General features: G+C 36.6%; 1 protein-coding gene and 1 long non-coding RNA gene across 2 annotated transcripts in view; one reads left to right on the top strand and one right to left on the bottom strand.

Annotated features, from left to right (window-relative positions):
- The window catches only part of COL25A1 (collagen type XXV alpha 1 chain), a 459,511-nt gene that overhangs the window by 275,515 nt on the left and 160,045 nt on the right, over nucleotides 1-23,951 (top strand). Inside the window, exons 6-7 of the mRNA XM_073892101.1 lie at nucleotides 22,906-22,932; nucleotides 23,079-23,105. Coding sequence (XP_073748202.1) covers nucleotides 22,906-22,932; nucleotides 23,079-23,105 — 54 coding nt within the window. The remainder of the gene's footprint in view (nucleotides 1-22,905; nucleotides 22,933-23,078; nucleotides 23,106-23,951) is intronic.
- LOC141372643 (uncharacterized) lies at nucleotides 544-16,789 on the bottom strand. The gene is made up of 4 exons (XR_012378005.1): nucleotides 16,663-16,789; nucleotides 15,717-15,808; nucleotides 12,580-12,751; nucleotides 544-1,118 (listed from the first exon to the last, which is right to left on the bottom strand). It is a non-coding gene; the product is annotated as an uncharacterized lncRNA (long non-coding RNA).

Genomic DNA, 23,951 nt, shown 5'->3' with positions numbered 1-23,951 from the left:
GATTATTTTGTAAATAAATAATTTTCATGATATCTTTGTGGATCAATATCCAAATTGTTTGTTGTGGGCTAATTCTCATACTAGACCATGAGAATATTATTATAGTTTTTATGAGCTCCGTGTCTAAGGCTATCTAACAAAACAAAAAACCCCATGTACTCTCATACCACACTCATGAGAAAAAGTTTGTTGTGTAATTAGTTTATATTCATATCAGAGAATACTCTTATTATTTGTGATTTCCACTCTTATTTTCTAAGTTGGCTCAATTATTGGAGGGAAAAAAGCCCAGAAAAGAAAGTTGTAGCTTATTTCCTAAATTTGAAACTGCTGCATTATAATGGGATGAAGTCAAAGTAAAAGGTGCTTTGCATGCTTTATTTTATTAATGCTTAAAACAGCCCTGGAAAGAACCATCTGATACACACACACACACACACACACACACACACACACACACACCCCGAATCAGAAGAGATCCATGGACTCACCTGGGGTGACACCATAAAACTAGGGGCAGAAATCAAGTATGTCTGTAAAAACCTCTACCCCTGTAGCACTCAGCTCTCAAGAGAAGGCAAAAAGGTAAAATAACAGGGGATAGAAGGAGTTGGGGTGCTGGTTTTGAGATTATTATAATCTGTAACACATTTTAAGTATTAATAGGACCTCTGTCTTAGCTGGGATTACCTCTGCCTACCCTAAAGCAGTCTTTTAGATAAGGATTTGGCTACAAGTAATTTCTTTGGAAGACAATCCCAGTAAGCATCGTGAGGGAGTAGGGAAATGACACAGGAGAGGCAAGTGGGCCAGGAAACAGATGTATTCCTGAGGAAGCTGTGAGAGACCATAGAGCTTGTCTCAGAATTGCCCACTGAAAGGCCGGGGAAATTGATGTATTTATCTACTAAACTCCCTTGCTCTATTGTTGAGAATTGTGCCTGGGTGTTAACTCCCCGGCACTTCTGGTCTGGCCGAGAAGGTCCAGCGCTCTCCAGCTGCTAGAGGAATGCAGGCAGCCGTAGGACGTGTGGAACCTGTATCCTCAAGCTGCCTTGGAGGGAGGCAGTGGTGAGGATTGGCACCTACATCTGCGACAGTGTCCAAGTGCAAGAGTCCTACAGACAAAACAAAGAGGGGAAATTTCAGATATGGGTATAAAGACTTGGAAAACGGGACAAAAAGACAGCATTGAAAGCATATTAGTTAATGAGATGTTAAAGAAAATAGCTAAGAAGAAGGACATGTTCATAATAAATCTTGAGTTCACAGCCACAGTTAATGAGCAGAGGAAAGATGATAAACCAGTGACAAACCAGCGTAGGGAGCCAAGAATGGGCAGAACATGATAGATCACTGTAACCAAGACTTGAAAATATATCATGGTTCTTAAAAACGTAAAGTCTATCTAACTGTCTGTACTTGAAAACTTTGGAACCTTTCAAGGAAGATAGAATTGGCATTTTAAAATGGTGACTTGCTCTGGTTTTCCTTCACCTTGGCTATCTGTTTGCCTTTAGTGGACACTCGAATCACATGATCATTTTGTTCAAAATGTCTCCCTCTTGTCACAACAAAATGGTAAACCATGGATTCGGGAAGAATTGGCATGAGGGGAAATGCAAAGCCAGGAAATAACTCACATTATCTTTCTATGGCACAAAAAATAGGCAAAGAGTTGTTGGTATGTCCCCAAGGAAAAGTTTTGACCTACCTCTTAACTCTATATCATCATCATAACATTTTTCAAAAGAAACTTCCAATTTTAGATTTTAAATTAAGTAGTTCTTAATGGAGTTTTTAATTTAGTGCTTAATGATTATTAACTATGCACTGAGATTTTTTATAAATTACAGATGTGTCTTGATATACAGGCTCCTTTCCATCTGTATTTTTATATTCCCTACCACCTATCATAATGTATTACTTTCCCAGCCTCTAATCTACTCTTGGGAAATTTCTTCTGCAAAAAGTAGAAACTAAATAGGCTTTTACCTCCAAGAACAAATTTTGTCTATCTAAAAATATGAACACTTAGAAATGGTGTAGTAAATGTGATTATCAATATGTGCAGCAGAGTTATAGTATTTTATACAATTACATCTTACGTTACCAGTTACCACGAATCCACTTTTTCTTTGAGTAAATTTATATAAACTACACATTAAATCTATTTAATATATATTATAATGTATATACAGTAAATAAGCAAGCAGTGTACTTTTAAAATCTAAATTAGGAAATTTTTATGGATTTTTAAATGGTTGAAAGTTTTCTTTTATTTGATCAAATTTCTCTTAAAATGTTCATGTTCTGTCTTTTTGTTTACTAAAAATGATTTTATTCACATATAGTGTGTATAGTGTGTACAGGAACTTATAATTTGGGATATGTCTTCCCTTTTTTTCCTTCAACTTTTTGGTGACTTAAAATGATATCCACTTTTTTCTTGAAATATCTACTTCTTTAATTTCCCTAATTTTATAAGATTTCTGAGCTAAAATTCTTCATAACTTATTTTTTGTTATTTATACATGTAGGTTTCAATGCAACTAAAGTGCCGTATTCCTTCCCTGCTGATACTGCTCCTCCCTTATCCCTGGATCTCCTTAGCACATATTGTTAACTGTGGGGAAAGGAAAGAGCATGAACATTGCAAAACTTTCTCTTTACCCTCTCTCCCCATCTCCTTTTGTAACTAGTTAAGGGAGGGGAAAAAAAAGAAGAAAGTTTGCTACTTAAACAAGATTTCTCCAAACAAGTTCCCTTAACTAGTCCTCAAACCCAAGTTTCTCACCCAATCCCTGAGTCATAACCATGTCACTGAGGGACGACTCCTTAGCTGGACTACCTATTGCACTGAAAATCCATACTCCCACTGCCTGGGTAGCATTGTGAGAGATACATTTCTGAAATCCCAAATCCCAATTCACAGTGGATTTTCCATTAAGATGTCATTACCAAAACTGTTTCTATTGTACAATAAGAATTTTTTTTTTTGGTGCATTAGGAATATGTTTTTGTGGATTAAGCTGGGAACATAAGCCATATTTTATTAGGATTCCTGTGGGAAGATACAATCAGATTTCCAAACAACTAACTTCAAAAAAAAAAAAGTTGTCAATGTTTGCGTTGAGAGATTGCACATCCTTTAAAGTTTACTAAAGTACTTGGACAGAATTAGAATTGGCAACTTGTTACTCATGTGCAAATATTTATGACAGTAGAGTGTTCTTGCATAGGTTGAACATTCCCACGTCATCTTATTCATGGTATTATTCAGTGCAAAACTCTTCCTTAGAGAGGGAAAGACTTAATTCTGCTTCTTTGGTATGATGCCTTCTTTAGTTAGGACTTCCAGATTAATACGGTTTTATTTTGTAGGCTGATGGTAAAAAGGGAAAATGTCTATTATTCAGGGAGTTCTTCTGATCATCTTCCAAAAGCTGAAGACAGCCTAGATGGATTTAGCTTAGGTTGTTAAGATGAGGACTGCAAAGCTAAATGGCAGGGATAGTATGAAACTGAATACGAAAATAGGCCTCAGGGAAGAGAGGTGAGTCTTTGCATTTACCTAAATGGGTGAGCAAATGGTTCTTGACAAGGGAAATGAGACGGTGAAAGGGTATTAGGAAGAAAGAAAAAAAAAGGCAATTCTAGCAGCTGTGGTTAAGATGGGAAAAGAGGCAGGAAAGTGAATGGAGAGAATGCTGCTGTGAATCCGTCGTATCAAAGGAAATCAAATCCTTGGAGAGGAGAAAGAATGGGATAGAGTAAATAATGTCAGACACGGGGGAAAAATGGCTGGGTAAGAAGAGAAAAAATAAGTGATGAGAGAGAGCAAGTCAGGGAAGAAAGGAGGAAAAGAAATGAGAAAAAAGACAGATGGAGTTTGTATTTCAAACTAGAGGTCGTGAAAATTATTTGGGAGGTGGGGCAAAATTAATCTATTGAAATGAAAGTCACCCTACTATTTGTTTATTAATTCATATTAGCACAGTTTAAGTCAACACCTCAAGGATTATTTAGCTCCTATGTACAAGGCACAGCAATAAGGCTGTGAAATTGTGGTGAACAAGATAGACCCAGTCTCTGTTCTTTTGACAGTTCTTTAAATAGTAGTCAAGGAGAGTGTTGAAGTTCTCTCAACTCTCGCAGATCCACCATTCCAAGGATGAGTTCAATCCCACCTACAAATCCTGTCCAACACCTGCACATCTGGAAATCCCCAGGTGTAATAGGGACCTTAAACATGAGGCATTTAAGAAAACGATTTTCCAACATGCAAGGGACCCATTGCTCTAAGTGTGGTCCTGGTGCCATGCCTTAGTTCTAATGATTGAGTTTCTGCCCACATTCAGGCACCTCTGTTCTGATAGCTGAGTCCTGGCTCCCCATGCCTATCATTCTCTGTCTACGTGATGCTCTTCATCCCAGGTCCTCCGTTTCCTCTCCTCTCTACTACCAGGTGTGAGAGTCGAGGTGCTCATGCTCTATGCAACCCCAGTGAAATCCTTCTTGCTCACTGCCTACCTGACAGAATCCCACATTTCTATGCCTTTTGACCCTTTTCTTTTGATCCTGACCATTGCCATTCTTCATGCTGTGAGGACATGACTCTTGCCTGCCTGGCCAGACATGACTGCAAGGGAGGTGAGTCAGGAAAGTGAACATTCAACTTTTTCCTGTCTTGATGATGGAGATGTTGAGGGGTAGGCTAGAGCATAGCGGCAGCTAATATCATCCCATATATGTCTGCTGCATAAAGTTGTTCTGTCATGGTTCTGATGATGTAAGTCTTCTGACCCCAAAACTTTAAATTTCAATGTGATTACCACTTAGAGGCCAACAAAATCTAATTATTTGCCCGACATTTAAATCCTTTGATTTGGCCTGTTGTTCTAGCCCTATTTCCCACTAATTTTTCATTTAATGCTCCAAACACTATGCATCATCCAAGCCAAATACAACCATGTACGTTTTTTTCTCTTCAAATATGTTTTTCTTCATTTGTCTTTTCTTAGAATAGCCTTTTCTCAGAACTGTTTTCCTCTTAGCCCCTAGATATACTCAGTTTCCACACGTTCAGATATGGTCACCTTTCATACTTACATGACAATTCTTCCATCAAGATATCTGCTCTCTCTTTTGCTGAATCTCCACAACACTTTATGTGTACAGCTTTTTTTTTAAAGATTTTATTTATTCATTTGTCAGAGAGAGAGAGAGAGAGAGCACAAGCAGGTGGCAGGCAGAGGGACAAGCAGACTCCCCGCTGAGCAAGGAGTCAGATGTGGGGCTCGATCCCAGGACTCCGGGACCATGACCTGAGCTGAAGGCAGATGCTCAACCTACTGAGCCACCCAGGTGCCCCTGTGTACAGCTTTTTATACTCCTTTACACTAGAGGGGCATAGACAGCGAAGCCAGATAGACTGCAAGTCAAACCCTAGGTTTTCACTTACAAGCTCTGTGACCTTAGGCAAGTTACTCAATCACTCTGAGTCTCATTTTCCCCATCTGTAAAGCAGAGATAATAATTTCTTACCTCAACAGATAGTGTGAGTATTAAAATAATATATGTATAACTTTTAATGCAGTGCCTCGTACATGACAGGCACTTAGCGAATACTAATTTCCTCCATTGTACTTTTTCCTCTTTCTATTATATCATAGTCATTTATACACATCCCTTCTCTCTGGACTACTAGCTTTTATGGTCTTCAAGGGCAGAACTATGCCTTCTCTCATCTTTAGTATCCTCCATAACACTTCACTTAGTACCTGGTACACAGTAGATGTTCAAAAAATAATGTTGAGTTATGAATGGTAAATGCAAGGGTTTAAGGAAAAGGAAGCTGAGGAAGAGAGAAAACTCTCAGCTCTTCATGATTCTAAATACCCTGTCAGTAATACCATGTGTCATCAATAATGCCACTTAAAACAGGCCTCTGAGGTTTCAAAGCTCTGAGATTTTATTGAACATTTGTCAGTTTTAATATCTCACTTCCACTTGGTTTGGAGAGTTTGGGTACCTTTGTTTCCTTTTATTATAGTAGTTTATTTATATTGATATTTAATATTTGGTAAAATAAACAGATAGCCTTAACCCAGGGCCATACTTAAGATGTACTATTTTAGTTTTTAACCATTTATTTGTAGGGTTCAAGGCTTATCTTTGATTTTTAATAATCAAGACAGTTACAGAAAGTAGTTTCTGGTGGTTGTGTTTCATGCCACATTTCTAAAACAATAACATTCTCCCACTAATAAATACTTTAATAGAAATTATAGAAACTCGTTTTAAAAAACCTTCTCAGGAGTCCATCTTGTACGCATTATAAAGATACAGTGGCCTTTTCTTCGTCTCCAATAACTCCATCAGTATGTTCAGTAGAAGGTAGTGAGATAGTCGAACCACTGTATTAACTGAAAGGTACCCCTTCTGTACCAAGGGCATTTCTTTTGCATACAATTTTCAGAATTTCAAAGCCCTCCTCATAACTGTCCTTTGGAGTTGCATGTGAACATAAAGGAGATATAATTCCCTTAGGAATTTGGAGGACTTAATGCAGCATGTATGTTGTAATTCTGTATTACTCAGTGAGAAAAAAATGTAAGAGAAAACCACAAGCAAATACCATCAGACAACTGCACATGAAGGCGTGTGGCTTCCATTTGTATTTTTTCAAATGCACTTGAGAAGAAGTAGAAGATGTCACATTGCCTTCCCCCACCCCAAATCCCTTTTTGCTGTTTTGTTGTTGTTCTGACATTGTCACTGCCATTTCACAATATTTTACTAAAATGTAAAGAATCAAGCTGTGTGTGTCTTATAAGGAATTATTCCCAAATAAAACAGTATATTTTGGGACAATATTTAACTTTCTGTTCATATGTTTTTAATTATATACTAAGCTCCTTCTAACCTAACACTTTAGCAATTCCCATATTTCATGTTTGTGTTCCAGTCCAGCCTTTTTCAGATCCATATAGTCTCACTTGGGGGCAGGGGGAGGACATGTACATTCTCCAAGAAATTTGAAAAGCATGTGTCAGTGTGCGTGCGTGTGTGTGTGTATGTGTGTGTATGTATAGAAGGTATTTATTTTGCTCAATACATAATAGAACTATCATATTAAACTAGTAATGTATTCATTCCTGAATAAATTATGCTAGATCTGAAAAAGTAGTATCATTCCCCACTATCTGTATCTTATGTGGTGGTTATATGATGAAGAGAATGATTATAAAAGTCTCACCATTTTAGATTTTTTTGGTATTTGATTAAGTAATTGGTTAATTGAAAGATTCCATTGTACTCCATATAGCTTATACCTATATATATTTATAGACTTATATATTTATATGCTTAATACTATATAAATATAAACTTACATACTATACACATAGTATAACAGCTTATTTATTTTACTATATCCATATATCTTTTTTTTAACATGGTGATTTGTGTATTGAAATGGTAAAATGTCATCTCAATATTTAATTTTAGCTTAAAATTCTTTCCCACTGAAATTAATTGAAGAACTACTTCCTACTGCCAACTTCTTGTTTTATTTTCTATCACATATATTCCTTTTAATTCTGCCTGAATAAAGGTGAATGGCACATAGACTTTCACGAATAATTAAATTAATTAATCCAACTTTGATTTACATATGTTGAAGTTGTTATCAATCCCTGAACTTACTCATCTTTGTATCTCAATTTCTTTATCTGGTGTTGATATATATATAAAGTTGCACAATAAATTTTTATTGAATATATGTCTACAACTGGGGCGCCTGGGTGGCTCAGTCGGTTAAGTGGCCGATTCTTGGTTTTGGCTCAGGTTGTGATCTCAGGGTCCTGAGATTGGGTTCCACCCTGAGCATGGAGTCTGCTTGTCCTTCACCCTCCCCCTGTGTCCCTCCCTACTCTCTCTCTCTCTCATTGTAAAATAAGAAAATAAAGTTAAAAAATATAAAATAAATACCTACTGTTAATAATTCAGATTTAAAGATAATTTTATATATATTTAATGATGAAATGACTGAAACAGCTGAAAATATCAGCTTTTAGCAGTCTGTTTTTGAAGGGAGCATACGGAATACACTGAGTAGAGTTAAGGGAATGGGCTACATGGGCAGACACCTGCATTTAAATACTGGTCACTTACAAACTGTATGACTTTGGGCAAATTATCTGTTTTCCTTCAGTTTTTCAATGTAAAGTAAAGATGGTTGGCTTGACTTAATACACGACTTAATGAAGCATTTAGAACAGTGTATGGCACGTATGTTATTATTCAAGTCCTATTTATGCACATGTAAACATCTGCATACAAACCCTCTTATATGAGCGTTCACACTGAGACAGCCATGACATCATATAACCCTTATAATGGGACCTCATCTGCTGGATAAACATCCAGTAGAATAATGGCCTCAAGTCATATAGAAATTTAGGTTAAGTAGTTCAATTTTAAAATTAAGAAATTCATGAAGAGTGATTATCACTGTTAGAGATGATTCTAGTATAGGATTCTCTAAAACAAATACTTAGTGTACACTTGTGTGTGTTATTCTTTCTAAAGCTAGTGAAGAGTTTTAGTTAAAAATATTCTTCAGTGAAGTAAAATTAATTCACTTTGAAATGTTTCAAACTTCAAAAAAATTTATGAATTTTCTCAAGTAATATTATACGTGTATGTAATTTCACATATACGTTTTTATGGATTCCTTGGTTTGACAATTTTGATATCCCAGCCAAAAGTCTTAATCAGCTAAATTTATTTTCTCTCTAAATATCTCCAGTCATAGTTAGTTGATACCATGTTTTAAATATAGAATGTATTTATTGCACAATGTGGACATGAACATGGAGGAATGTGATGAGATAGTAGGTAGAAAGGTAGCTCCAGAAACATTTTATTCTACCTTCTTTCTTTTGGGTAGGCCACAATTAAACTTAGTTTAAATAATAACTATGGGTAGAGTAGTTACGGGGAGAGGTAGACTCTACTACCTCCTGAAGTTAATGTGAGCCTTTACACTCCAGGTTTATTTTTTTCAAATGGTCAGTATATTCAATGCTAATTATTTAAGATTTAGATCAGGCATAATCTATTGTCATAATTCATGTTCAGTAAATAGTCTTTCTATAAAAAAAGACACCGAGGGGCACCTGGGTGGCTCAGTGGGTTAAACACGTGCCTTCGGCTCAAGTCCTGATTTCAGGGTCCTGGGATCGAGCCCCGTGTCGGGCTCCCTGCTCAGCAGGTAGCCTGATTCTCCCTCTGCCCCTCCCCTTGCTTGTGCTCTATCTCTCTCTGAAAAATTAATAAACAAAATCTTTAAAAAAATACACTGAGTTGAAAACAAATCAAAGGTGACATCCTTCATTGATATAGTTGAATAAATATTGAGTATCATTTAGTAAGAATAGTTATGACACACTTCCCTTGAAACCTTTTACCTGGCAACCTGAACTATGGAGCTATTTGGAAAAGAATAAACACAGTGGGGTTTTCATTTTCTGAAAGAAATCTTATCCTTGCAATAAACTCAGGGCTACCATTTACACTCGTGCAGGTTGTGTACTGTGCAAAGCTGTTCAGCAAAGGGACAGGGATGGTCTGAAATTCAGCTCGTGTTTCACTTGCCAACCCATGAGCTCTGGCATGGAGCTGCATCTTCCTGGAGGAAAGCCTTCTTATCTAATTAATACAGTCTCAGCGTGGACCATCAGGACCCTGAATGAAGTGCAAGCAACTTACTCGAAGAAAACTAACCAGTCTTAGTGGTGGGCATCAGGATCTGAGGCGAGGAGAGTATGTTCAGGAAGAAATGTAGAGTGGGCAGTAGGCATCGTCCTGGAGAGAAGCCACAGCTAGATGTGCAGTAGACAAGTAATAGCTGAATTTGTGGAAATGAGTGCGATGCCCAGAAAGTGTATATCGAGGGTAAGAGAAGTCATGGGTGGAGGAGGGTTAGTTATTAAGTACAGAGAGAGGGAGGAAAAGGAAGGTCTCCTACAGAGAAACCCCCATCAGACAGTGGGAAACCCAGAAGAAGGTGTTGCCAGAGAAGCTAAAGGAGAGCCATCAGCTCTGTGAACTATAGTCACGGGGTTTCCAGCTATGAGGTTACTTAGCAACTTTAGTGGTCTGATGGTGTTCAAAGCAATATTGCCATGGTTTTAGGAATGACTCAGTATTGAAAATGTGGGGAGAGTAAAAATAGAACATTCTAAAAGTTGGGAGTCACAGGCAGGAGGCAGACAGGAGCCAAAAACATCTGTCCATATTTGAGGTGTGAGAAAAGATCTTTCACTGAGTAGAGTTCATCTTCAAGAGACTGTGCAAAGTTGTTTTATTCCTTTTACTATTAGTCTTTACTCTCTGAACTAGAGGTATGAGTCAACAGATGAGAAATTATAATGACCCCCAAAAGCACAACTTCTAGCTGAAATCAAATATATCCTCATAAACATTCACTGGAAGCATGTTGGCCAAACATATATCTGTGACTTTGACAGTCAGCAGGCTATTCAGGGAATACTAATTTTGGCTCTGATAACTTCTTAGAGATCTTTGTTGCAGGAAACCTGATAATATATTTATTGATACTTACCAAGTATAAAATACAAGACTACATTTGAATTAGGAAGAGAAGAGTGGAAGGAAATAATATTTACAGACCATATGTTCTTTTAATTACTTCCTGCAACTCCCATATGAGGTAAATATCATTTGTTCCATCCTACAGATGCAGAAACTGAGGGTCAGAGAGGTTAAGTGACCTGCCAAAGGTCATGTTTCAGTACATGTTAAAGCCTCCAAAGGCATTGTTTGTTATATTTCCCCATATACCTCTCTTCTTGCCCTTAGGACCCCTGATAGCTTAGTACGAAGCACAAATCTTATACCTAGCATGGTCAGCTGAGTTTTACAAAAGAGTCACAAGTGCTTTAGGAATTCAAAACAGGGAGAACATCTCCAAAGGAGGGTCAAGTAAAGCTCAGGGAAGAGAAATCACTGAGATGAGCCATCAATGACGGGCTATAATGACAGTGAGATTGTAGAGGGGTGGAGACCGGATGCTTACTGGAATAACATTTGTACTGGGACTAACATTTCTTTTAGAAACTCAAATTTCTGCTATGGTTATTTTTTTTTCCCAAATAGCTCCATAGCTCAAGTTGCCAGATAAGAGGTTTCAAGAGGGTATGCTATAATTATTCCAAGTCTAATGATAATTAAGAATGCTTATTCAGTAGAAAGAATGGCATAAACAGAAATATAGTGGTGACAGCTATGAAGGGTCTTCTGAGAACAGCTAGTATTCAATACTGGGAGGGGTTAAAACAGAGAAGGAAAGTTAGGAGCAGATCATAGAGGACTTTGGACATAGGCAGAAATTAACATTTCATTTGGTGGGAATCTGAAGGGTCGCCTAAAATAAAATTTTTAATTATGTAACTACTTCTTTGGGCAATTTTCAAACATACTCAAAAGGAAAAGAAAATGGTATCATAAATTGCCCTGGAACTGTTACCTAGCTTCAAGAATTATCAGTGGCTCATCTTGTTTCATAAATCCCTTTCCCTTGTTTTCCTTGTTTTGTTTTGTTTGCTGATATATTTAAAAGCAAAACCTAGATAACATGTCATTGCATCTGCAAATACTAAAATACAAATCTGATATATTTAAAAGCAAAACCTAGATAACATGTCATTGCATCTGCAAATACTAAAATACAAATCTCTGATAGGGCCTTTTTAAAATATAACCATCATTTCATTATCAACCCTAATAAAATCAACAATAATTTCTTATTATCATCATATTCAAATTTCCCCGGTTGTCTCAAACATGTCTCTTTATAGATGGCTTGTTTGAATCAAGATCCCAAACCCAGTTGGCATTTAATTGCTATAACTCTTCGGTCTCTTTTACTGTCTAGGCCTCTTCTCCTAAAAACTTTTTTTTCACGTCACCAATTTTCCCACAACAGTTGATCTGTATATGGAATGCCCCACATTCTGGATTGATCTAATTAAATCCTCGTGGTGCTGTTTAACTTGTTCCCCTGTCTTCTGTATTTCTCGTAAACTGCAACTTCCATTTAGAAGTTTGATTAGGTTCTGGTTCAATTTTTAGGAATAATCTCTTATGAAGGTGTAGTATACTCCCTTCTTCATAATATCAAGAGGCAGGTAATACTCTGTTGATCAGCAGGTCAAATGGCATTGGCCTGATTCCCTGCAACCTTTCCTGTAACAGCTTTTGCAACCGTGGAGGACTGTTGCCTATAATGACTTTTTCGTTGGGCGCTTGACAGTCTTGGAGCTGGGGAATATGTTCAGGAATGTGCTTTAGGAAATCTAATCTGACAAAAGTATGTGGGATGGAATAAAGTGAGGGAAGACCTGGAGAGGCTTGTAGACTATTCTTGTTTTCCAGGAATAAGGATGCTGGCAACAAATATGGAAAGATAGATTCAAGGGATTTTGTGGAGAATGAAATCTCTGGGACTTGGCAATAGATTCCAATTGCTGAATCAAACACAACACTGACCTTTTAGAGTTGGAGGAGTAGTGGTGTGTTTAACAAAAACAGGAAGGTCAGGAGTCATGAGTGGCTTGCAGTAGAAATTGAGAAGTTTGGTTTGAGAATGATGAGTTTGAGCCGATGATGGCGTATCTTGGCTTAGACATCTGGTGAGCAGTTGGGAATGCAGCACTGCAGCCTGGAAAAGAATTGAGGACATGAGCCAGGTAATAATTAAAGCCTTGAGGGTACATTTGATAGCTGATGAAGGGAGTAAAGTGAAAAGACAAAAGGTTTAGACACAAATTTGGGCAATCGTGACATGTTTGGGTTTTGTCAACCCTTCCTCCCCAAAGCTCTGGTTTATTTAGTTTTAGTTTAGCCCAGGGTGACTCCTTTCCAGGGCCCCAAAGACTGGCTCAGCAGTTTCCCTTCTCATAGCTTAGCTTTCTTCTTCCTAATGGAAAGAAATGCCCCCAAGACCAATACGTATTTCAACTCCTGTTACTTTTATTTTTCCTAAAACCAGATTATAAAAATATGACTTCTACTCTGCTACCTCCCTTCTCTTTCCTCAAATCAAATTTTCTTTCTTTCTATGGCCAATCTATTATTAAACAAGTTTGATGGAGATAGTTTGGCGAAGATAGGACCTTAAAGTGAGGGAATAGAGGGCAAAAGCAACTTTTCTTCCCTTTAACTTTTGGGGAGGGTGAATGGATGTGTTTGGAGAGCAAGGGGAAGAACCCAAGGGAACTGTATTGGTTGAAAAGACATGAGGGCAATGACACATAGCAGGCAAGGTTGGGGAGGAGGCACGGATGCATAGGTACAATATCACCTTTGCTCCACAGAGAGAGGAAGTGAAGCTACAGAAGAATCTGGAGATGGAGAGCACGGTAGTTGTAGAAGCTTACATTAAAAGCTTTTGATCTTTTAGTCATCAACTGAGAGTGTTAGAGACTGGGCTTCTAATTTGTATGAGAAGCTTGAGAATCATAGACAAGCCCTGAGATTCAGGCTCTTCTAGTCTCATTTGACAGTTGATTGTTTTTTATTCCTTCTCCGTATCTCCTTAGACTCAAAGAGACATCAATCCTTATCCCTGTGTTGCGCTCAGTTCCCCTTCACAAAACTGTATCGCTTTATAAAATACTAGGAATGAAGCAAAGAATCAAACTGACCTGCAAACCAGACTTTCTTGAGTAGCCTGGGCAAAATTATGTTGGGACAGTATATTAGGAAGCATGCTGAAATAAACTCTTGTAAATTAAACCCAAGGTTTAAAGATGGATATACCTCCTTATACATTTGAATGCTATTGAGGGGGGTGAGAGTATCATAGGATAGCTTACACCATTAGCTGTAAAATCACAGGGGCTACTGTGGGCATTTAGAGAGCAAGTTTGATACTTTCTTTCAACAGAAAGAATGTTTAGGATTCCAAGCCTTTCACCATGGAGTTCATTTTATTTGACCTCTTAAAAATAAGTAAAAAAAAAAAAAAATGCAAAGTTAAACAAAAAGAATTTTAGCAGTCACTTAAAACATTTGGATATAAGGGGTGAGGCTAGAGAGAAGGGAGCCCTTGGTTTTGATTGGCAGGAGCAGTAATTTGGCTGTATTTAATTTGTATTGTGTTAGAAAAGAAAGCCAGAGTGAGCTTCCCTGATTCCTGCTGTTTTATAAGCCCTTAACTCCATTGAGCTACATCAGTCTTACTTTTGAGAGTCCTTTTTAAATGTTTAGTTTTTCTAAATTTTCTTTTAGTGCTAGACCCCACTAATTGCTTCCTTATGGCAGCTGCTTATGATTTAAGACTGAGCGTGGGCACATATAGTCAGTCCCTTGTTCAGGGCTTGAACTGGCATCACAAAAGAACTTAAAAGTTACGATCTCACCGCAGAAAATGCCCAGAAAAGAATAGCTGTAAAAATTAGTTTTGCAATAGTGGGGCTGGTTTAGATATTTGAAATTTCTTTTTATACCTACCCCCTTTCCTGCTGGGTCTCTTTTAATCTTCAATGCAAAATGAAAGGTGTAAAGTCTGAAGCTATAAATCTGTTGATGGCTATAATTCCCTTCCCTGGTTTAGCAGAGTTTGACACTATAATAAACACGGCTCTTCTGCAACAACATTGAATCTGGTTCTTGTATAATTCTTTATATGTTGCTGCTTTGAACACCGGGAGTTTTATTGCATTCTTTTCTTTCAGGGTGTTTCAATTCAGCAAAATATTGATTGAGCACCTACTATATGCTAAGGGCAACTAGATAGTTCTAGGGCCTAAAATGTAGTCTTGGTTAGTCATTAAAGTAATGTAGTTAAAACTGCAATGAACTGTTTTTGTCTTGCTTTGGTTTTCTTTTGGTAATAGTTCCTAAATATCGAGGTAAGCTATATTAAACCTTGTATTCTCCAAACATTTTCAACCATACGCCTAACACATTTCTTACCACATGGCCTCTTGATTTTAGGAAATCAATTATGTTTACCTTATTTATCCTCAGGTCAGATATCTGAGAAAAAAAATTTATTTTATGTTTACCATAATTAAAATATTAAAAACATTAACTGTGTACTTAATAATCACTACTATTGGTCAATCAGGCATTCTACAAATTGTTTCATGGACAGCGTTTTATGTTAGCCAAATAATAAGCATTGTTTTCCCAATTTTACAAATGAAGAAACTGAGGCTTAAAGAGTTTAATTAACCTGCCAAAGTTCACACAAGTGATCACAACCAGGATTTCAGTCTGAATCTGTTTGACTCCAAATCTTGAGCTCTTAACCACCAAGACACTTTATGTAGTTTATTTTGAAATAATTTCTCCAAATTATACTTTTGCTTTTATAAAATTTTTAAAAAGATTGTATTTATTTACTTGAGAAAGAGAGAGTGAGACGGAAAGAGAGAGAGTATGAGCAGGGGGAGGGGCAGTGGGAGAAGCAGACTCCCCACTGAGCAGGGAGCCCGATGCAGGGGTCAATTCCGGGGCTCCTGGATCATGACCTGAACTGAAAGTAGACACTTAACCAGCTGAGCCACCGAGGCACCCCTATACTTTTGCTTTTTATTTTTATTTTTTTCTGAAGCATTTAAAAAGAAATTACATACAAACACACACACACAGACACACACACACAGATCTATACTTACATATAGGACCTCCTACATTTTCATGTCAGGTTTTCCATAAAAAGTTTAAAATTTACACATTACCCGTTGAAGTTATTTGCAAAGTTAAAAGTCTATGAAACAAAAAAAGGTGATTTTAGGAAGAAATGTCCCTAAAAATATGTATTATGCTAGTAAAACAGAAAACTATGGAGTTCAAGGTTTTAGGTATATACTTGGAAGAACACACGTTCGCATTTTAGTCAGAAGTGAGCCTAAGCTAACTGCATAAAACACTTTACTCAGAAGTATGGTAGATTTATCAACATGTAAATAGCTAGGGTCCTTATTTTTCATGTAAGCACTGGATTTTTCCATTGTTAATACTATTTGCAGTATGATTTTGTGAGTTTCAGATACCTGCTAAAAACTACCAAATTCAATTTATTTGTGAATGTATGGCTTAAGAGCACCTATCTCATTGGCACAACGGACCAAGTTCATGATGCAGTCAGAGAGTAGGTAGAAATCTTACCATCTGTATAATTGAGGCTTTTATCCTACTTGAATAAGGGAAAATGGGATATTCCCTGTTTCCTTCCTCAGTAGGAGACTGTGAACATTGATAAAGTAATGTTTGCAAGAATGCCTGAGAATGGCCAATGCTGTAGACTTTGTCTTCCTTATCCTTAAAAAACTAGGGAAATTATAGCTTTTAATTATAGTAAGCCCACGTTCAGCATGCAGTCTAAAAAGCAGAGGAAGAAATGTAATAAAGGGGTACTTTATTAATAAGTTAACACAGAGGAAGGATTGGCTGCACAGTATGACCACCATATGTCATCTGTGCTCCTTTTACCCAACAGTGATGATAGAGAATTTTCTCTCTTCTTTCTCAACTACTTCTGATTGGGCCAGCCAAAGCTGCTGACAATCAGTTTGGATTTGAATACCCCTAAAACCAGATTTAAAATTCTATATGGTTTACTTGGCTCTGGAGCTCCTGTGTTCATCAGAGTTGAAGCAGGGTAGGTCAACCATTTTCTGCTAATGCACTACATTGTGAACTTTCAAATGAATCACCATGTTGGTGATCTGTCAATGGCTCTCATGTCCGTTCCACTAACTGGTCTTGTTGGTTCTATCTCAGAAATGTCTTCTGAATCTAGAACTTTGCCTTTGCTTCCATGATCAGCTATCTCCTGGACCAAGGCAACAACTTCCTAAGAAGTCTAACATTCCGTGCTCTCAGAGTCCCACAGAGCACACTTGATCTTACCACTCCCTTGTTAAATTGATGACAGAATTTGGCCCAGGGACTTGGGTATTACTAGCCAACCTTCCCAAATCTCACTATTTCACATTTCTACTCCCCCCACCACATATGTTCTTACTCCCCTGAACTCCTTGTCTTTCTCTGATAGCATGATACTCTTTCACACTTAGCATGTTCTCCCCTTCCGCCTGAACCGCTTCACCCTTTCCCAGTCCCCTTTATCTCTAGCCAACTTTTAAGAGCCAGTTCCAATATCATCTTTGGAACTCCAGTTCTCCCACTTTCTTTTCTCTCTGTACTGCCACAGCACAGCGTTCATTCCACTGATTACAATTATGGTTACATATCCCTCCTCCAGACTCAGAGCACATTGACTGGCTGGTAGTTGGCCATAAATGCTTAGAAAATGAAACTTGCTGGTCTTCATAATTCTATGGTAATGAAAAGATTAATCAGAAAAAGGGTTGTTATATTTCAAAAATGAAAATGATCTACACTTTTCTGGGATAAGAATCATAACTCCATTCTTATTCCAGCAGCTCTGGCTGCCAAGAATGTCCAGCGTTTGCTCTTTTTCCATTTTTTTTAAACTTCTAGCAGAATTTAATTTTGTTTTCATGATTGCCATCTATAAAAAATCATTCCCCCTTTAGCTTTTGCCATTCAAAGTAGGCAAATTTACAGTTCTAGTGAATGAAATGTCTTAACTGAGATATCCAGGCTCCATGAATATATGTCTTTTCCAGCTATATGTCAATTACTTTTACGCAGATTAAAATCCAACATTTTACTGAATCTCAATTATTGTGCCTCTCATTCATAATGCTTTTAGTTTGGCTTTATAATTTAATTGAAATAGGTAATAGAGCATGGAAAAAGATCTAAAATCTTAGTTACTTGGATAAAAATAGATTTGGGGGGACTGAACTTGGTGTAGGCCAAGATCCACATTAAAGTCTTGGTACAAACAGAAGGATTGTTGCCATAAATTCTGAATTTGAAAAAGGGCTAATTTGAAGTTTGGCACTGAAATTTATAAATACTTTGGTAGTAAATTAATAACACTCTAACAACACTCTAAAAGAAATGTTCCAACTACTGACCAAGAACACTAATAATAAAAGCTTTGTTAGCACTTTCAAAATTTATGTAATTAGGGCTAATAAGATAAAATTAATTAGAAATAATCATTTCAAGTATTCTTATTTATTTATTTAAATGGACACAATAAAAGATCTGACTCCAACCTCCTGGACCAGACCAGAAGGACAGGGATCCCAAGCCTTACATAAAGAGTCATAAATGACTCACTATTCTCTTATTTATGACCACTAATTTTACTATATTTACTTATCATTGACCTCAACCTTGTTTTAGCAGCAAAGTTTTATTTTCAAATAGTTACCAATGAATCACTGATACTGATACCTGAACAACAAATATGTCCACTAACTATTAAATTGTTAATTTGGTGCAGTTGGAAGCAACAAAATGACATGGTAAAATATACTGTAATTCAAATATTCATTCATTTTAATTATTGCCTATCCTTTTGTTAATATCAGTCTAAGGACAAAATAACTTAGTTAGCCAGCTTTAATTTTAAAAGTTAATAATCAAAAAAACCTTTCTTTCATTTGTAATATTTTGACCTAGAAGAAAACCATGGCTCCCAAATTTTGAAATACTATCTGTGTTTACTAAGGTCGTCCACGTTTTCCTTCAAATTCAATCCATATTTGCAGTGAAGAGGATCCAATTCAGAAAGAAGAGTGGGATTTCAGTCAGAGCAGAAGAAAACACCTGCCATTAATCCCAAGAGCACAAGTGGGGTCTGGAGTGTCCGAAGCAGCCGCCACAGCTGTGAATGGAGGTTGACCTCTGCTTCGGTTCTGTCTTGAGCTGGCAGGTGCCAGGACGCCATTCTGTCTGCTCAGAAACATCCCCTTTTGAAGCAGCAGTATTTTATTGCTCAATTGTGAATGCAAATTTTTATGTGTTCATGAATTAAGGATCCTTGCTTATGGCAAGCTGTCTAAAGAGGTCTAGTTTTCATATGTGGCTTTGGCATTAGTCGTTGGACTTTGAGGAAAAAAGTCATCTCTGCTCCCCACTGTAAAATTGTTTTAGAAAAGCTTTGACCTCAAACATGCCATATAACCTAATAAAGTGCCTTTAGAGGACTGGTTCAATGAGAGGCTTGGCCTCTGAAATCTCACGAGCAAAAGCAAACTACACTTCAAAGAGAAGAAGCTTTTGGGGGGAAAGGAGTGGGAGCAGGGGAGGGGTTCCATAGTAACTATAAGTAACTTTATAGTAGCTGGATTTTCTAGGGGAGTTTTTCTTAATGCTGGTATCGGGAAGTGTTTAACTGTGGCACCAGACTATTAAGCTTTTCCGAAACACACCATTCAGGTTTTCTAAATCAGCTTCCCCCACCATATCTTCCATCAGTGCCTAGAACATTGCCAAACTCTTTATAGGCATTTGTATATAAATGTATATAAAAATCAAAATAGATTTAACATCCTATTTCAATCAAGACTAGAATCTCCACTGTAGTTCTTAGACTGGATGGTAGGTATCCTCTCACTCTTTTTTGGGGTTTCCTTTGCCCCACCAAAAATAAAACCCTACTTGTAGAGCATTAGAGAACATTTCGTATGTGTTAAAAATAACCAAATAAATTCTTTAAACTTCATTTTACAGAGGTAGACACACAGTCTATACCCATTACTCACTACTGATTCACTGAAAACATTAATAAAACATTAAAATTTTACTGAAAACAAAGAAAAATATTTTCCTTGGTTTCTCTTTTTTAATGGCAAAATTATTTTTGGAACAAGAGAAACAAGGGTTTGTTTACTTGATTCCCTAATCTTAGCTCTCTCTCTCTCTCTCTCTCTCTCTCTCGCTGACCCTCCACAATTACTCTTTTTCTCATCTTGAACTTGAGATCTTGGGGTCACTCCCCAGGATACTGGGAAATGTAATTGGCAGCATTTCAGAAGTCATCTGTTGAAGGCAGGCACATAGTCATCATTCTCTATGAGAATCTAGTTCTAGAGCTGTGTCCCAACACTTATCATCCTAACCTAGTCACACGGACTAGGTTAAAGTCCTGGCTAACTCACTTGCAAGAGACCTAACCTTGATAATCTTTGAGTTTCATTTTTGGCATCTTTAAAAGTAATATCATAATACCCTCTTCATTGGATTGGGACCAGATGAAAGTTCTTTGTTGATGGTAAAATATATAAACTACAAGACATGATATTATTGTTATTATTAAGTTCATGATAACCTCACAGCTGTTATCAGAGGTGTCACAACTGAGAGTAGGAATTTAGTACAGTTCCTCTGCAGCAGATACTTAGCAGGAGATATTTTAGTAGACAGAGTATTCCCACATTTCCACCTAAAGTGACATTGCAAGGACTTAGGAAGGAGTACTTTGCTAGAACCTTGGCTGTGCTTCTAGTCTAGACTTACACTTGTCTCCCAGCCCTGCCAAAGGTGAAAGTGAGAGATTGAAGGTAACTCTGAAATGCTCCAATTCCTCAAGTAGGCTGAGCCCTGGAACATGATTTCATCTTTAAGAGCTAGGGGAAAAAAGTATTGATGTCTCTAGAATTAGTATGTCCTGCTGGCATTTTTGTTCAAAGATAAAGAAAATCTCAATGTGGCTTAAGAACAGACAGCTGCCCAACAAAGTAGAAAATCCTAAAAAGAGCCACATCTATATGGTTATCTGATTTATGACAAAGATAACACTGTACTACAATGAGGAAAAGATTCATTTTCAATAAATGGTGTTGGGTTAATTTAATGTTCACATAGGAGAAAAAGAGCATCTTGACTTTGACCTCACATCATGTACAAAATCAGTTCCCCATGAATTTAGACCTGAGTATGAAAATAAAGAAATAAAGCCTCTATTTTTTTATTTTATTTTTTTTGTTGTTGTTTTCTTCTTTCAGTTTGGGCACCATGCCATCCCAAACAGTATAAGTTTAACATACAGTGTTATATTTATTTTAGGTGTACAATATAGTGAGTCAACAATTCAATACATTACTCAGTATTCATCATGATAAATGTACTCTTAATCCCCTTCATCTATTTCACCCATCTCCTCACCAACCTCCCTTCTGGCAACCACCAGTTTGTTCTCTATAGTTAGAAGCCTGCTTTTTTGGTCTCCTTTTTTCTTTGTTTTGTTTCTTAAATATCACATATGAGTGAAATCATATGGTATTTGTCTTTCTCTGTCTGACATATTTTACTTAGCATCATACCATCTAGATACATCTGTTATCACAAATGCAAGATTTCATTCTTTTTTATGGCTGAGTGATATTATATCATATATATGTATATATTACATCTCTTTTTTATTTATCTTAATTTTTAAAAAAATTAATTCTAGTATAGTTAACATACAGTGTTATAGTAGTTTCAATAAGGCTTTTAGCTTTTAGAATAAACATAGAAGAACCTCTCTATGACCTTGGAGTAAGCAAAGATTCCTTAAGTGGAATACAAAAAGAGATAAAGAGAAAAAAATGTTAAATGGAGTTTTATTAAAATTAAAAACTTCTGTTCATCGAAACCTAGTTAAGAGAATATAAACACAGTACACAGAGTGGGAGAATATATTTGCAAAAAATAACTGATAGAAAACTCATATTCAGAATAATGTAAAGTACTCTCACACCTCTCTCTCGATATATATAGATATTATAATATGTAAAGAACTCTAGTAAGTCTAAAGGACAACTCAATAGAAAAAGGGCAAGAGACGTGAATAAACACTTTGTGGGTGAAGTTGCGAAATGGACAACACATGCATTAAAAGGAGTTAAGCTAATTAATCACTGGAAAAATACAAATTAAAACAGTGTGAAACTACTACACCTCCCACCAGAATGTCTAAGACAAAAAAAGATGGAAAATGCTGAGTATTGGTGATGATATAGGGGAAGTGAAATTCTTGTATACTGATGATGGGAGTGTAAATTGTTAGAACCACACTGAAAACTATTTGTCAGTACCTACTAAAATTGAACATATTAGGTATTTTCTATAACCCAATAATTCCACTCCTAGATTTATACCCAACAGAAATGCATACAGTTTTTAATCAAAAGACATAAAGTTAGGATATTTGTAGTAGCACTATTTTCAGTAGTCAAGACATAGAAACGCCTGGAAACAAAGGGCCATCAACCAAGTAGGATAAACAAATTATGGTTTATTCACATGGTGGAATATTATAAAGCAGTAAGAACAAACGATCTACAGCACACAACAAAATTATGAATACATTTTACACATTGAGCAAAGGAGGTCAGACTCATACAGGTATCATTCCATTTCTGTAACTACAAAAACAGACGAACTATTTTGTCAGAGATCAGAAATAGGAGTCACTGTTGGTTGAGAGTAATGACAAGAAAATGTCACCACAGTCCTTCTGGGTTTCCTTAGCTGATTTCTACTTGCATAGGTACATTTAGCTTGTAAAAATTTATCCAGCATATTATATACTTATGACATGTGGACTTTGTGCTCTTTTCTCTGTGTGTGCGTGTGTGTGTGTGTGTGTGTGTGTGTGTAGTATAGCAGTATATATATACTATATACTATGGTATAGTACCATATTTTACTGGTATATGTACCAGTATGGTATAGTACCATGCATACTGGTATACGATATATACCATACTATATATACCATTATACTATATATAATAGTATATGTATTATACCACTTTCACATTCTAACCATCTTACAATTATAATTTAGAACTTAAAATTCCTTGATAAACCTCATTAACAGGTATACCTTTTTGCCCTTTGCATGAATCTTGCAGCTAACTAGCTGATCTATTCAAGCTACAATTTTTTAAATTTATTAAAACATGTCTTTCTTTCTTTTTCTTTTTTTAGGGCCCTCCTGGTCCAAAAGGTGATAAGGTAAGAAAATGTGTAGCAGAAACTAATTAAGTTAGTGGAAATCCATTGGTATGATCTATGCTGTGTTATATTTTGGTCTTTTTAATGATCAACAAATGCAGCCTTTACGCTAAAACTATCTATCATCTCATCTTCCTACTCTACAGGGAGAACAAGGTGATCAGGGACCTCGGGTAAGTTGTATTCTTCCAATCCTGGGCAAAAAATTGGTTTTCAGCTCCAAACTTATTGAATTAAAGTAGCCCTGGCTTTATAACATGCCTTTGTGTCATGGTTTAGTAATAGCTGGCAAAAAATACCGTACCACTTGTAAGTAAAATAGCCTTAATAATAATTAATGGGTATATCCTGTAGCATTGCTTTAAGTTGATACCTATAAATAGGACACTGTACAATAATTAGCCCTACTGATGAAGGGCCAGATCACTACTAAAAAGTCAATAACAACCACCATTCCGATGGCTATTGGGTCCTTCAGATTTGCATGCATTGTTTTGCATGCATTGTTTTGGATTCCTGTTGAATTTGGCCTTTTTCTGCAGTTAAACTTTATGTGCTATTGCATCAATATGTTATATTATAGATGAAAATATTAATGCATTTTATATTTGTATTCTTCATCATAAATTTGAATAACACTTATTTGAATTTCTTATTTTTTATAGATTTTTAAGCAGATAAAAGGTGTAATATAACAGCGTTCCAAGGAGGAGGGGCATTCTTTTACTCTTCTCAAATGTGGCTCTTTTAACCTTTATAACACAATGGTGAATGCTTTGTTGTTACCTTGGTAGTGCCAAGTCCTCTGCTTAACATCTGTGCCTTATTACCCAAATGTTCAGACATACTGTTCCAATGATGTAGTGGCTCCGTTCAGACATACCTCTCAATTTTCTCATGTCACTATGCACAAAAGCGAGTATTTGGTTGAGGAGTCATTTTTTACAGTGGAAAAGCACGTTTAAAACTTTCAGGTTGAAAACAGAAACTGTAGGGTTTTTGTAAAACGTGCTGTGTGT

This window comes from Callorhinus ursinus, unplaced genomic scaffold (genome assembly GCF_003265705.2).
Source record: "Callorhinus ursinus isolate GAN/ISIS: 27379988/994484 unplaced genomic scaffold, GSC_fseal_2.0 scaffold4, whole genome shotgun sequence".
Classification (NCBI taxonomy): Eukaryota; Metazoa; Chordata; class Mammalia; order Carnivora; family Otariidae; genus Callorhinus; species Callorhinus ursinus.
This window is presented reverse-complemented; position numbering and strand designations above follow the sequence as displayed.